Source organism: Ranitomeya imitator, chromosome 1 (genome assembly GCF_032444005.1).
Source record: "Ranitomeya imitator isolate aRanImi1 chromosome 1, aRanImi1.pri, whole genome shotgun sequence".
Classification (NCBI taxonomy): domain Eukaryota; kingdom Metazoa; phylum Chordata; class Amphibia; order Anura; family Dendrobatidae; genus Ranitomeya; species Ranitomeya imitator.
Window position 1 is genome coordinate 504,070,926 of NC_091282.1, and position 13,601 is coordinate 504,084,526.

At 44.6% G+C, this 13,601-nt stretch overlaps 1 protein-coding gene across 1 annotated transcript in view; it reads right to left on the minus strand.

Annotated features, from left to right (window-relative positions):
* The window catches only part of CCDC171 (coiled-coil domain containing 171), a 149,241-nt gene that overhangs the window by 13,397 nt on the left and 122,243 nt on the right, over window positions 1–13,601 (minus strand). Inside the window, exons 18-22 of the mRNA XM_069766329.1 lie at window positions 11,934–12,157; window positions 10,490–10,645; window positions 5,556–5,741; window positions 4,519–4,664; window positions 2,463–2,517 (exon numbers count right to left, since the gene is read on the minus strand). Coding sequence (XP_069622430.1) covers window positions 2,463–2,517; window positions 4,519–4,664; window positions 5,556–5,741; window positions 10,490–10,645; window positions 11,934–12,157 — 767 coding nt within the window. The remainder of the gene's footprint in view (window positions 1–2,462; window positions 2,518–4,518; window positions 4,665–5,555; window positions 5,742–10,489; window positions 10,646–11,933; window positions 12,158–13,601) is intronic.

Here is a 13,601-nt window from a genome sequence, read left to right on the forward strand (position 1 = left end):
ATCGCTAGCGATATCGTTTAGTGTGACGGTACCTTAAGGTTAAGTTCCCACAATGAGTTTTTATTGAGTCTTTGATGCTGTGCATTTTTTGCTGGCTACATTCCCCATGAGATTTAGTGAGTCTTTGATTCTGCAAATTTTCAGCAGCATTTCCGCACCTATTCTGTAACGCTCATTTTTTTTTCACTGCCTTTATATTGTGTTTTTATGCTGCAGTAGTGTTGAGCATTCCGATACCGCAAGTATCGGGTATCAGCCGATACTTGCGGTATCGGAATTCCGATACCGACATCCGATACTTTTGTGGTATCGAGTATCGGTATCGGATCCATAGGGATGTGTAAAATAAAGAATTAAAATAAAAAATATTGATATATTCACCTCTCTGGCGGCCCCTGGACATCACGCTGGTAACCGGCAGGCTTCTTTGTTTACAATGCGCGCGTTTAGGACCTGAGGAATGACGTCCCGGCTTCTGATTGGTCGCGTGCAGCCCATGTGACCGCTACGCGACCAATCAGAAGCCGCGACGTCATTCTCATTCACTAAGCTCCTAATTCTAGGAATTGAGGACCTGCGAATGACGTCACGGCTTCTGATTGGTCGCGTGGCGGTCACATGGGCGGCACGCGACCAATCAGAAGCCGGGACGTCATTCCTCAGGTCCTAAATGCGCGCATTTTAAACAAAGAAGCCTGCCGGTTATCAGCGTGATGTCCAGGGGCCGCCGGAGAGGTGAATATATCAATATTTTTTATTTTAATTCTTTATTTTACACATTAATATGGATCCCAGGGCCTGAAGGAGAGTTTCCTCTCCTTCAGACCCTGGGAACCATCAGCATACCTTCCGATACTTGGTGTCCCATTGACTTGTATTGGTATCGGATATCGGTATCGGCGATATCCGATATTTTTCGGGTATCGGCCGATACTATCCGATACTTTCAAGTATCGGACGGTATCGCTCAACACTATGCTGCAGTTTTTGTCTCTTTTTGGTATGACATGCTGCATTGTTTTTGATAGTTTCTGGTATTTGGCTTTGATAAAACTTTATTGATATCGTCATGCACGGATCACATGCATTTTACATGTAATGTCAACACGACGTATTAAAAAGAGACAAAAACATAATGAAAAAGCGCAAATAACCTAATTTAGCTAATAGGTGCCGAAAATATGCAATATCAAATACTTATCTTTGGACCATAGCATTGTTTGGAATATAGCCTTAGGCTGCGGAAAATAAAGCACGGGGGTATGAGACTTCTGCTGGAACTATGGGAACCTGCGTTTTTGTGCAGTGAAAATACGCAGCATCAACTACTCACCAAAAACTCATCGTGGGAACTTAAAATTAATGTTCTCTTACTGAGCTCCTCAGTGATCCAACGAAGTGCAGCTCTCCTTTGATGTGGTTTGTGGTCATAAATCAGCACAGAAGCCATCCTTAAAAAACAGATTCTCAGATAACTCATTCTGCATCCAGCAATATATTTAGCAGCCCAGAGGCTACAGAAGGCAGGCAGTGCGGAATTTTTAATTAAACCGAATAGCAAAAACAAAATAATTGTCCATAAACTTTAACCCCTTCACGACATGCGCCATACTAGTACAGCGTATGTCGTGTCTCCCGTTTGATGTGTGCTCCAGCGCTGAGCCAACATCTTTTCCGGCACATGTCAGTGCTGTTTTGAACAGCTGATGTGCCCAGAACAGCCGTGGGTAAAATCGCGATCCACCCGCGGCTGTTAACCCGTTAAATGTCTTTGACTAGAGAGGACTCACATTAGGATCCCATTCAGATGAAGACTGTATTCTCAGAGAGGAAAGGCATTGCTAGGCCCTTGTATATGAGAAATGCCTTATCGTGGCTACCAGGTACACATGAATTGGCCAATTTATGCGCTAAACTTTCTCAATTTTTCAGATTTTTAGCGCATTAAGGCAGTTTAATTTTCATGTTTGCATGTTTTAGCGCCGCAGTGTGCTGCCTTATTTATTTGACTGTATATGAGTTGGTGACTCTAGGTTCAGCACCTGTTCACACTTAGTCTATGTTTGGATGTGACAGTCAGTTTTTTTAAAATTAAGAACTTATAATGACCTGGAGAATCCTAATGGCAGGTCAGTTTTAGCATTTGGTGAACATGTCAAAAAAATCATAAAAAAAAAAAAGTGTGGGATTGCACTTTTTTTGCAATTTCATCGCACATGGAATTTTTTTCCCGTTTTTGAGTACACGATATGGCAAAACCAATAGTGCTATTAAATAGTACAACTCATCCCACAAAAAAACAAGCCCTCAGATGGCCCTATTGACAGAAAAATAAAAAAGTTATGGCTGTGGGAAGAAGGGGAGTGAAAAACAGAAACGCAAAAATCAAAAAAAGGGCTCCGTCATGAAGGGGTTAAGCCTTAAGATGTAGATCAACCTCTGGCCACTAGAGGAGTTCTTACCTTCTGAAATGTCACTGCAACCGATTTCATGTAATCTGTCAGGATTTCCTTTTCTCTGTAAAAATGAATAGTAAAGTTATGGCGGCATAATTCATATATCCTTCACCGAAATTATTAATCTGGCCTTAAAATAACTAGGTGGAACGATGCTTGGCCTGCCTTCAGAGAACTAGCAGACTTAGGCCATGTTCACACAGTGCGTTTTTTACCGCGGAAACGCAGCGGTTTTGCCGCTGCGGTTCCGCGGCTGTTTTCCATGCAGGGTACAGTACACTGTACCCTATGGAAAACAGGACCCACTGTGCACATGGTCCAGAATTGAAAAAAAAAAAACGCACTGATTAGCTGCGGTAAAAAAGAAGTACCATGTCACTTCTTTTTGTAAAACAGCAGCGGTTCTGCACCCATAGACCTCCATTGTGAGGTCAAACCCGCAGAAAAACCCGCAGATCAAAAATAGATCTGCGGGTTTTATTGCGGTTCGTGGTGCAGAACCGCTGCAGCAGGAAGTGCGGGGAAGCGGGCGGAAGTGCGTGGGTGGAGTGTGGCTGCCCCGATCCCACCCCCCCATGCTCCGATGCCCCTCCCCCGTGCTCCGATGTCACCCCCCCGTGCTCCGATGCCCCCCCCCCCCGTGCTCCGATGCCCCCCCGTGCCCTAATCTTCCCCCCTTATACTTACCCGGCCTCCCGGTGTCCGTCCGGCCGTCTTCTCCCTGGGCGCCGCCATCTTGCAAAATGGCGGGCGCATGCGCAGTGCGCCCGCCGAATCTGCCGGCCGGCAGATTCGTTACAAAGTGCATTTTGATCACTGAGATATAACCTATCTCAGTGATCAAAATAAAAAAAATAGTAAATGACCCCCCCCTTTGTCACCCCCATAGGTAGGGACAATAAAAAAAATAAAGAATTTTTTTTTTTTTTTTTTTTCACTAAGGTTAGAATAGGGGTAGGGTTAGGGGTAGGGTTAGGGTATTTTCAGCCATTTTAACCCTAAAAAAATTCCTAGAAAACACACAGACTCTGGCTAGAAAACTGCATCAAAAAACGCATCAAAAAATGACCAAAAAAGGACCAAAAAAAGGACCTGCGTTTTCTGCCAAGAGCTGCAGTTTTTTAAAAAACAGTCCTGAAAAAAAAAGGATGGAAATCAGGAACGTGTGAACATACCCTAATTGAAATGGAATTCACTAGAAAAACAGGACTAAAAATCAATAACATATCACTGACAGAGAAAAAGCTGCCATATTTGCAATACCATGTCCAGACAAAAATGCAAAAACAGGATGCAGCAGACCCCCATGATGAAGGCGGGGGCAGCACACTACTAAACTAAACACACAAGATAATGAGGATCCGTGACGTGGGTTGCGAGCTGGTGCATTTTGGCCAAAATATCGACCAATACCTCATTTATTATTTACATCTTTTTTGCACCTTTTTTTGCAGGGTGCAGACCGGGTCTTTCCAGTGGAGGCTGGGTAATGTGGGGTGTCTAGCTGTGGGTGCACAAATGGTATTGGCAGCCCACCTGATGTAATAGTAGGGGCGTCAGTAATAGGCTGCTATACGGATAGAGGTGCATCTCATGTCATGGCGTGAACGAGACCCTATGCAGTCATGTGTGCAATTATAATATTAGACAGCCGCCCTACAGATGTTTGGTGGGTCAGTAAGTGGTTGCACCTGTGCTGAAGCCCGCCTTCATCATGGGGGTCCTTCTGTATCCAGTTTGGACATTTTTATCTGGACAAGGTAGTGTAAGTATGGCTGATTTTTCTCTTTTCTAACTTAAATCTAGTTTCACAAGTGGATTCTTTTCTGCAATGGTTCATCAATTTAGGATGAGAAAAGTATAGAGGAAGTTGTCCTTTACAGTATGCAAGAATTAAGATTCTAGCAGCATAATGCAAGCAATCCTTGCTCTTACGGAAAGAACCATACACATGGTTAGGTTGTTGAGTTACTGACAAATGTAAGGTGTGTCTATCCTCTCCATGTTCTAGCACATCGTGCCTCTGGCACACAAGCGATACCCTGCACGTCCCCATGCTCACCGAGCTGCTGTGCGCAGGGCACCCTCTGCCCTAGAGAGGCTCTCTTCCAGAAGACGCTTGTCCTGCTCCAGCTGGGTCAGCTGTCTGTCCTGCTGATGCACAAGTTGATCTTTTCTATGCAGTACCAATTTCGTCTCAGAAAGACTCTAAGCAGGAGAGAGGATAACAGCTCTGATACAGCAATGTATGCAAAAAGCTACGGAACGAAGAACATAGGCTGGCATCATGGGCGCATTTCATAGGGACGCAGAAAAACGGACACTTTTGCAGCTCTCAGATTCAGTTATTTTAGACGAATGTTAAAAGATACATTTATTAATTAATCCGGTGACACCAGTCATCGGATCGCCATTGTGACTACAGCCAGATTATCCCCTATCCGTGTATGCATGGTTCCTATAAGAAAAAAAAACCCACATCCTACTTACCTTCCCTGCGCGCCCTCGCTGCATCTCGTTCCGGTGCCAGCAGCTCTCCCGGCCAAGTGATCACGTGGTACCACTCTTTAAAATAATGAATATTCACTCCACGCCCATGGGAGTGGAGAGGGTTGAATATTCATTACCTTAATGAGTGGGGGACACGTGATCGCTTGGCCAGAAGACTGGGACCAGGGTGAGATGCAGCGAGGGCATGCAGGGAAGGTATGTAGGATGTGGCTGTAACTGTGCGCGCTATAAGAGAAATGAATATTCACTGCCAGCGCAGTGAATATTTATTTCTCTTTAGCAGCAAGCACAGTTACAGCCGCATCTGCCGGCTCCTGCCTCCTGAAAAACTCGGCTTATACACGAGTATATACGGTAATTTGTCCACCAATAGATCCTAAGAGATCTCAGGGAAGCACCCCGTCCCGTGATGATGCCAGAAGTCGCAAAATTTAGGTGCAGCTCTGAGTTGCACCTAAATTGTGTGACTTTTCAAAGCTTTTACACCAGAATTCTGGAGAGAAAGCTTTGATGAATAGGCCAAGGGCATCATGTACAGTCAATACAATATTTAAAGTGAACCTTGCACATTCACAACAAAGCTCACACCTTATGAGCTTCTGAGAGGGTCTTCTCTTTCTCTGCTTTCTCTCTGGAGTGGAAGTCTATCTTGGAATTGAGCTCCAGTAACTGATGACACTGCTCATTCAAGAGAGTCTGCGCTTCTTGCTCTCGCACCAATGCGTTGTTCAGCTCATTGAAAATGCTTCTATACGTCTCATAGGTAATTATTTTCTGGAGAAAAAAAACAATCCCCTAATATTGAATAAAATCTAAAAGTATACTTATATAAATACTTATGTAAATAAGTAAAATCTATAATTACCGTATATTCTAACTTTCTAACACATTAGTTCTTAGCCTTTTTTGACATTTTGGAAAACTCCTGTTCCGCTGCTGTAGTTTGATTTCATTTAAAAATGCGCTTTATTCACCCTCCTCGGGTCCAGCGTGTAGTTCCCAGTCATTCCTCCTGGTTTTTGTTCTTGTCTGAAGCCCAAACTACACATGGACAGAGCCGCAGCCAATTCATGACCTCACCGGCTAGAGAGGATAGTGCTGTCAACTCAGGCAGAGCCGCCGAGCTCAGGGATAGGCTGCAGCGCTGTCAACATAAAGTCATCACTGTAGACAAAAACAGGCACCGGGAACAACAGTGGAGACTCAACGCTGGAGCCAGGGAGGGTTTTTAAGTCAAACAACAGCTTTGAGACAAGAGTCTTTCAAAACCAGAAAATCCCTTTAAAGGAAACCTGTCACCTCAAATTGGCGGGATATTAAAATGATTTGTTACCGGTCCGATGGGCGGCGTATCCTCTTCATTTCTCCACCCCGTCCGTCCCTGTTTTCCGCAATATTTTAGGGAATAAGAGTATGCGTGCGCCATAGTTGGCACGTGCGCCATACAGCAGTCTTCGGTGGTGCACGCGCAGTATGCTTTGCCCTACTGCGGGCAAAACCAAAAAGCATTACTGCGCATGCGCCCGCGCATTATGTCCCAGAAGTATTTCGCTGTGTTCCGGGACATAGTGCGCGGGCACATGCGCAGTAATGCTTTTACTCTTATTCCCTAAAATATTGCGGAAATCATTTTAATATCCGCCAATTTGAGGTGACAGGTTCCCTTTAAGCAGCACAGGAATTGGTGTAAGTGTATGACATCTTTTCACTGGTCAGTATAAATAACATGTAATCAGAAAAAATTATTCTAAGCAAAAACACACAGCTACAGTATACACCGGAATGTCGCTTAGAAATGATTCACTTTATTAGAATAGCGAAAATTACAAAGTAACTCATGCATTGGGATAATGGCCGAGGAAGGAACACTAACATTGTTTGCAACAATACAAATAAGAATACTAAAATAACCAAAAGGTGAAATATGAAAAATGGTGAGGAACATGGAATGGCGTGATCTCGGGAGACGAGATCTCCTGAGCCGAGATCTCAATCTGTGCATACGCCGGCTCTGGCGGCCATTTTCCCGGAGGCCGCAGCATCGAGGCAATAGAAGTGCGGGGCTTTCACAAATTGTCGCCGGGGCCGCCCCCCCGCACCACTGAGCACCGCCGAACCTGTCGCACCAGGCTGGGATGGGAGGGAGATCATCGCCCTGCAACGTCAGACCACCGAATTTTGGGGGAAAATAGTGCGTCTTACAGTCCGAAAAATATGGTAATTCGTCATTTTAAGTATTCTAATGAAGTGAATAATCATGTTTCACTGCTGTTATGATTAAGCTATATTAGGCTCAGGGGTTCTGTTAGATATAACGGTGATACCAATTATGTATAGTTTGTTTGTTGTTTTTTTTAATGTCACTTTACTTTTGTACAACACCTCATTTTATAGCAAGTAATTATTTGGGGATTTCTCTGCACTCCAAGTGACTTTCTGTTCCTGGTTTTAATGGTCTTAGGCTAGTTTCACATTTGCGGTTAAGTCCGCAGCGTATCGTCCGCAACCGCATGCAAAAACGCATGCAAACGTCTGGTAACGCAGCGTTTTTATCCACATCAGCTTACACATGATGGTAAAAAAAACCGCAGCGTTTGCATACATTTTACATGTGTTTGCGCTTTTTATGCGCATGCGTTTCGTATTTCCAGGAGGGTGTGTCTTTAATGGGCATGTCTAAATCAGTTCCTGGACATGCGCAGTGCGAAGTACGCAAGCGCATCAAACGCATGCGTATGCAAAGACATGTGTACGCTTGCGTTCCCATAGACAGTAATGCATTCCTTGCGCTAACAACAGCATATGTTTCTAGGCAGCAAATTGACGCCTCTAAGATTACTACATGTAGCGTTTACCGCGCCAAACCGCAGACGACGAAACGACGCATGCGACGTCAAACGCGGCAAAACGCAACCGATCGCAGACACATGCGTCCCTAATGTTAAAGATAGGAATACACAACGCATGCGGATAATTGCGGAAGAAACGCTGCGTACACAACCACAAATGTGAAACTGGCCTTAGCACCAGGACCCTCACCGATCAATACTTACGACATGTCACCATGATATGTTAAAGGGGTTTTCCAAAACTTTTTTTTTTTACTTTGCGACTAAGAGCTAACAGGGCAGATAGTTAACTAACCGCCTGTTCTACTCATTGCTAGCTCCACCTCTGACTGCTGATGTTATGCTGATTGACAGCCAGCTCCCTACAGTTAGGCACTGGGGAGGGGGCTGACAATCAACATGACATCAGCAGTCACATGGCTTCCATATGGCAGAGCGGACGAAAAGACTATGCTCTGATGCCACAGAATCGCCGTCAGGATGTGACGACAGAGATTGGCGCTGGGCAGCACAGGCAGGTAGTTAGCAAATACCTGCCTGTTAATTCTTAGGCCCATCGTAAAAACAATAAATTAGTTCTGGATAACCCATTTAAATATTCTAAGACAATGAGTAACCTTTAAAGGGAATCGGTCATCAGGTTTTTGCAACCTAATCTGAGAGCAGAATGAAGTAGAGACAGAGACCCTGATTCCAGAGAGGTAACACTTACGGGGCTGCTTGTTATAGTTTTGATAAAATCACTTATTTCAACAGGAGATTATCACTAGAGGATTAGAAAACCTGCTGCCATGTAGCCCTTCATATTCATGACCTCTGTATAACCTCACCCCTGATTGGCAGCTTTCTGCCTATGCACAGTGTAAACAGAAAGATGCCAATCAGTGTTATACAGGGGTTATACAGAGCTCAGCATTCAGAGAACTGGTACATCTGCAGCCAGTAAATCGCTGGAATCGGGGTCTCTGCCCCACTGTTCTCAGTTGGGGTAGCGAAATTATGGCGACAGGTTCCCTTTAACATATTCGACAACTGGCTTAGAGTGGGGGGAGTTTTATTCTAGCCATTAACGTGATATGGTACTGCGCCATTAATCAGACATGATGGCTTAACCCTCTGATTTATATTTGTTTTCTATCCCATAGGAGTTTTAGGCTGTGTGCACACGATGCAGATTTGATGCAGAATTTTCTGCATAAAATCTGCACTAAATCTTCATCTCCTGGCAGAATCCGCAGGTGCGTTTTTTATGTGTTTTTTTCAGTGCAGTTTTGGTGCAGTTTTTTATGCGTTTTTTCATGCAGTTTTGTAAGCGTTTTTTAAAGCTAAACTAATAAAGTTAAAAAGAAAAATTTGTCCATGTCATGATGTAATTTCCTAACCCTAGCCCTAGCCCTAGCCCTAACCTTAGTGGAAAAAAAAAAAATTCTTAATTTTTTTATTGTCCCTACCTATGGGGGTGACAAAGGGGGGGGGGGGGGGTCATTTACTATTTTTTTTTACTTTGATCACTGAGATAGATTATATCTCAGTGATCAAAATGCACTTTGGAACGAATCTGCCGGCCGGCAGATTCGGCGGGCGCACTGCGCATGCGCCCGCCATTTTGGAAGATGGCGGTGCCAAGGGAGAAGACGGACGGACCCCGGGAGGAACGGTAAGTATGATGGGGTGGGGGAGGGAGCACGGGGGGGGGGGGGGATCGGAGCATGGGGGGGTGTGGATCAAAGCGCGGGGGGGTGGATCGGAGCACGGGGGGGTGGATCGGAGTGCAGGGGGGTTGGATCAGAGCACGGGGGGGGGGGGGGGTGATTGGAGCACGGGGGTGAGCGGACAAGAGCACGGGGGGAGCGGAGCACAGGACGGAGGGGAGCCGGAGCAGTGTACCGGACAGATCGGTGGCTTGGGGGGGGATCGGTGGGGTGGGGGCACATGTTATATGTTGTATGTAATGTATGTTTTATGTGTGTTTGTGTTTTTAACCCATTGTAGTCAGTCGCCTGACGATGGGACAACTCTCCCATCATCACATTTCGATGGGAGAAGTAGTCCCACCCGACGAATGACTACAATGAGTCACTACTGACAGAGAGACAGACACACAGACCGACACACACACAGACACTACATACCATTTCCACCATGCGCTTCACATCGATCCCCATCCGACGGTACGACTCCATTTTCACTACACTCCGCCCACACACTTCCTCCACATCACTGACGTCACTTCCGTCTGCTGCGGTTTTGACACCCAAATCCGCATAAAACCTGCAGATGGTTTTTACATCTGCAGTTTTTATGCAGATTTGACCCACAAAATGGGAGCCTATGGGTGCAGAAACGCTGCAGAACTGCACAAAAGTGACATGCACTTCTTTGAAATCTGCAGCGTTTCTGCACGGATTTTTCTGCACCATGTGCACAGCTTTTTTTTTTTCCTATTGATTTTCATTGAATTGTAACTCACAGTGCAGTTCTGCAGCGTTTCTGCTGCAGAAAAAAACGCTGCAGAACTGCACTAAATCTGCATCGTGTGCACATACCCTTATAGTTCGTAATGAAAAAAAACAAACAAAAAAGTAAAATGAACAAACAAAGGCATAAAACGCAATACGCAAATTATGTGTCCCAAGACAACACCAAATCCCAATAAGAATGGCATGTCCTTACAGATTGCTGGAGAGGTTGGTTCTGTGCTGCACTTGTGTCACGGATTTTCTGCTTAATATTCGACAGCTCCCGGCGCAATGAACGCCGATCTATTTCTGCTGCATGAAGCCGCTGGGTGAACGCAAGGATTTGATTTTTCAAGGCAGCCAGGCACGTCTGTAAGCAGATAAGAGAACTAGCATTACTGGAGTGTGCAATGGGTACAGCGATGTCCTAAATTGGGATAGGTAATAACTCTACACAAGGATCAATGTTATGTCCACACTGGTTGGATATGCTTCAGCGGAAATTTCACAGAAGTAAAATCTGCACACTGCAGAGTAGATTTTATGGTAAAAATCATGCAGAATCACCGAACATTTCACCTTTTGCATTGATAAGAGTGAAATCTGCAAATTTATGCTACAGATTTTCTTTGTAACGTGTGGCTAAAAATTATCAAAATCCCATCCACAATACAGGGGATTTTTTTGCGAACTGGATGTACCCTAAGTGAGCAAACAAATCCAAGTCCTTAAGGTACCTTTACACTAAACGACTTACCAACGATCACGACCAGCGATACGACCTGGCCGTGATCGTTGGTAAGTGGTTGTGTGGTCACTGGAGAGCTGTCACACAGACAGCTCTCTCCAGCGACCAACAATCAGGGGAACGACTTCGGCATCGTTGAAACTGTCTTCAACGATGCCGAAGTCCCCGGGTAACCAGGGTAAACATCGGGTTACTAAGCGCAGGGCCGCGCTTAGTAACCCGATATTTACCCTGGTTACCATTGTAAAAGTTAAAAAAAAAAAAAACATACTCACATTCCGGTGTCTGTCACGTCCCCCGCCGTCAGCTTCCCGCACGGACTGTGTCAGCGCCGGCCGTAAAGCAGAGCACAGCGGTGATGTCACCGCTGTGCTCTGCTTTACGGCCGGCGCTGACAGTCAGTGCAGGGAAGCTGAATGCGGGAGACGTGACAGACATCGGAATGTGAGTATGTACTGTTTTTTTTTTACTTTTACAATGGTAACCAGGGTAAATATCGGGTTACTCAGCGCGGCCCTGCACTTAGTAACCCGATATTTACCCTGGTTACAAGTGAACACATCGCTGGATCGGCGTCACACACGCCAATCCAGCGATGACAGCGGGTGATCAGCGACCAAAAAAAGGTCCTGATCATTCCCCAGCGACCAACGATCTCCCAGCAGGGGCCTGATCGTTGGTCGCTGTCACACATAACGAGATCGTTAGCGGGATCGTTGCTACGTCACAAAAAGTGTGAAGTTGCAACGATATCGTTAATGAAATCGTTATGTGTGAAGGTACCTTTAGACTAGCCATAATAATGTACTGAGAATTCTGCACTTCCATGAACAATGGGCATGGTAAATAATTAGGCAGAGGAATGGTTTAATGACTCTCATAAATAGCTACGTTGTAAATGCTCTCATACCACAATGGGAGTTGTGCTAGTAAGGTCCACAGATGAAGTCTGGAAGTTGATTCTGTGAAGTCCGCACATCAGTCTGTGCACAAGACTGTCAGGGTCCCCAGAAATGGAGAATCTCTGGAGTTCTGCACGTCTAGCTTCAGACCCCACATTCAGATGGCTCATCAGCTTAGAGAAACAGTTCTTGGACGCATCTATAAGTCGCATTTGTGATCTAGAATCCAGGTCTACAGTGGAGAAACATCAACAAAATCGTGAATCCAGGAGTCAATTTGCCTCTATTTAGAGGCTATCGAGCGGCAGTAGAAAATTACAAACATGTGCAAGCAGGGCTGTGGAGTGAGAGTCCAAGTCGGTGTCTATTTTGGTGGAGTCGGAGTTGCTATAAAACGGACCAACTCAGACTACTAAAATGCAAAATAAATTGGGTAAATTAGTACAATGCAAGATGTGCTGAATATTTTTTCATAAGAATTTGAAATGAAATTCCTATAAATGTCTGTTCTGTCCTGATCTGGGCTTTTAGTTGAGATGAATATGTGCTGCACTTTATGTACATGCTCAGTAGTAAAGCTCCTCCTCTACAGATCAGATCAAAAAAGGCACTCAGTGGTGCAGCACCTAATTAATGATTAACCCCTTCATGACCCAGCCTATTTTGACCTTAATGACCTGGCCGTTTTTTGCAATTCTGACCAGTGTCCCTTTATGAGGTAATAACTCAGGAACGCTTCAACGGATCCTAGCGGTTCGAAGATTGTTTTTTCGTGACATATTGGGCTTCATGTTAGTGGTAAATTGAGGTCAATAAATTATGTGTTTATTTGTGATAAAAACGGAAATTTGGTGAACATTTCCCACATGTCTACTTTACATCAGCACAATTTTGGAAACAAATTTTTTTTTGCTAGGAAGTTATAAGGGTTAAAATTTGACCAGCGATTTCTCATTTTTACAACGAAATTTGCAAAACCATTTTTTTAGGGACCACCTCACATTTGAAGTCAGTTTGAGGGGTCTATATGGCTGAAAATACCCAAAAGTGACACCATTCTAAAAACTGCACCCCTCAAGGTGCACAAAACCACATTCAAGAAGTTTATTAACCCTTCAGGTGCTTCACAGCAGCAGAAGCAACATGGAAGGAAAAAATGAACATTTAACTTTTTAGTCACAAAAATGATCTTTTAGCAACAATTTTTTTATTTTCCCAATGGTAAAAGGAGAAACTGAACCACGAAAGTTGTTGTCCAATTTGTCCTGAGTACGCTGACACCTCATATGTGGGGGTAAACCACTGTTTGGGCGCACGGCCGGGCTTGGAAGGGAAGGAGCGCCATTTGACTTTTTGAATGAAAAATTGGCTCCACTCTTTAGCGAACACCATGTTGCGTTTGGAGAGCCCCCGTGTGCCTAAAAATTGGAGCTCCCCCACAAGTGACCCCATTTTGGAAACTAGACGCCCCAAGGAATTTATCTAGATGCATAGTGAGCACTTTAATCCCTCAGGTGCTTCACAAATTGATCCGTAAAATGAAAAAGTACTTTTTTTTTCACAAAAAATTTCTTTTCGCCTCAATTTTTTCATTTTCACATGGGCAATAGGATAAAATGGATCCTAAAATGTATTGGGCAATTTCTCCCGAGTACGCCGATACCTCATATGTGGGG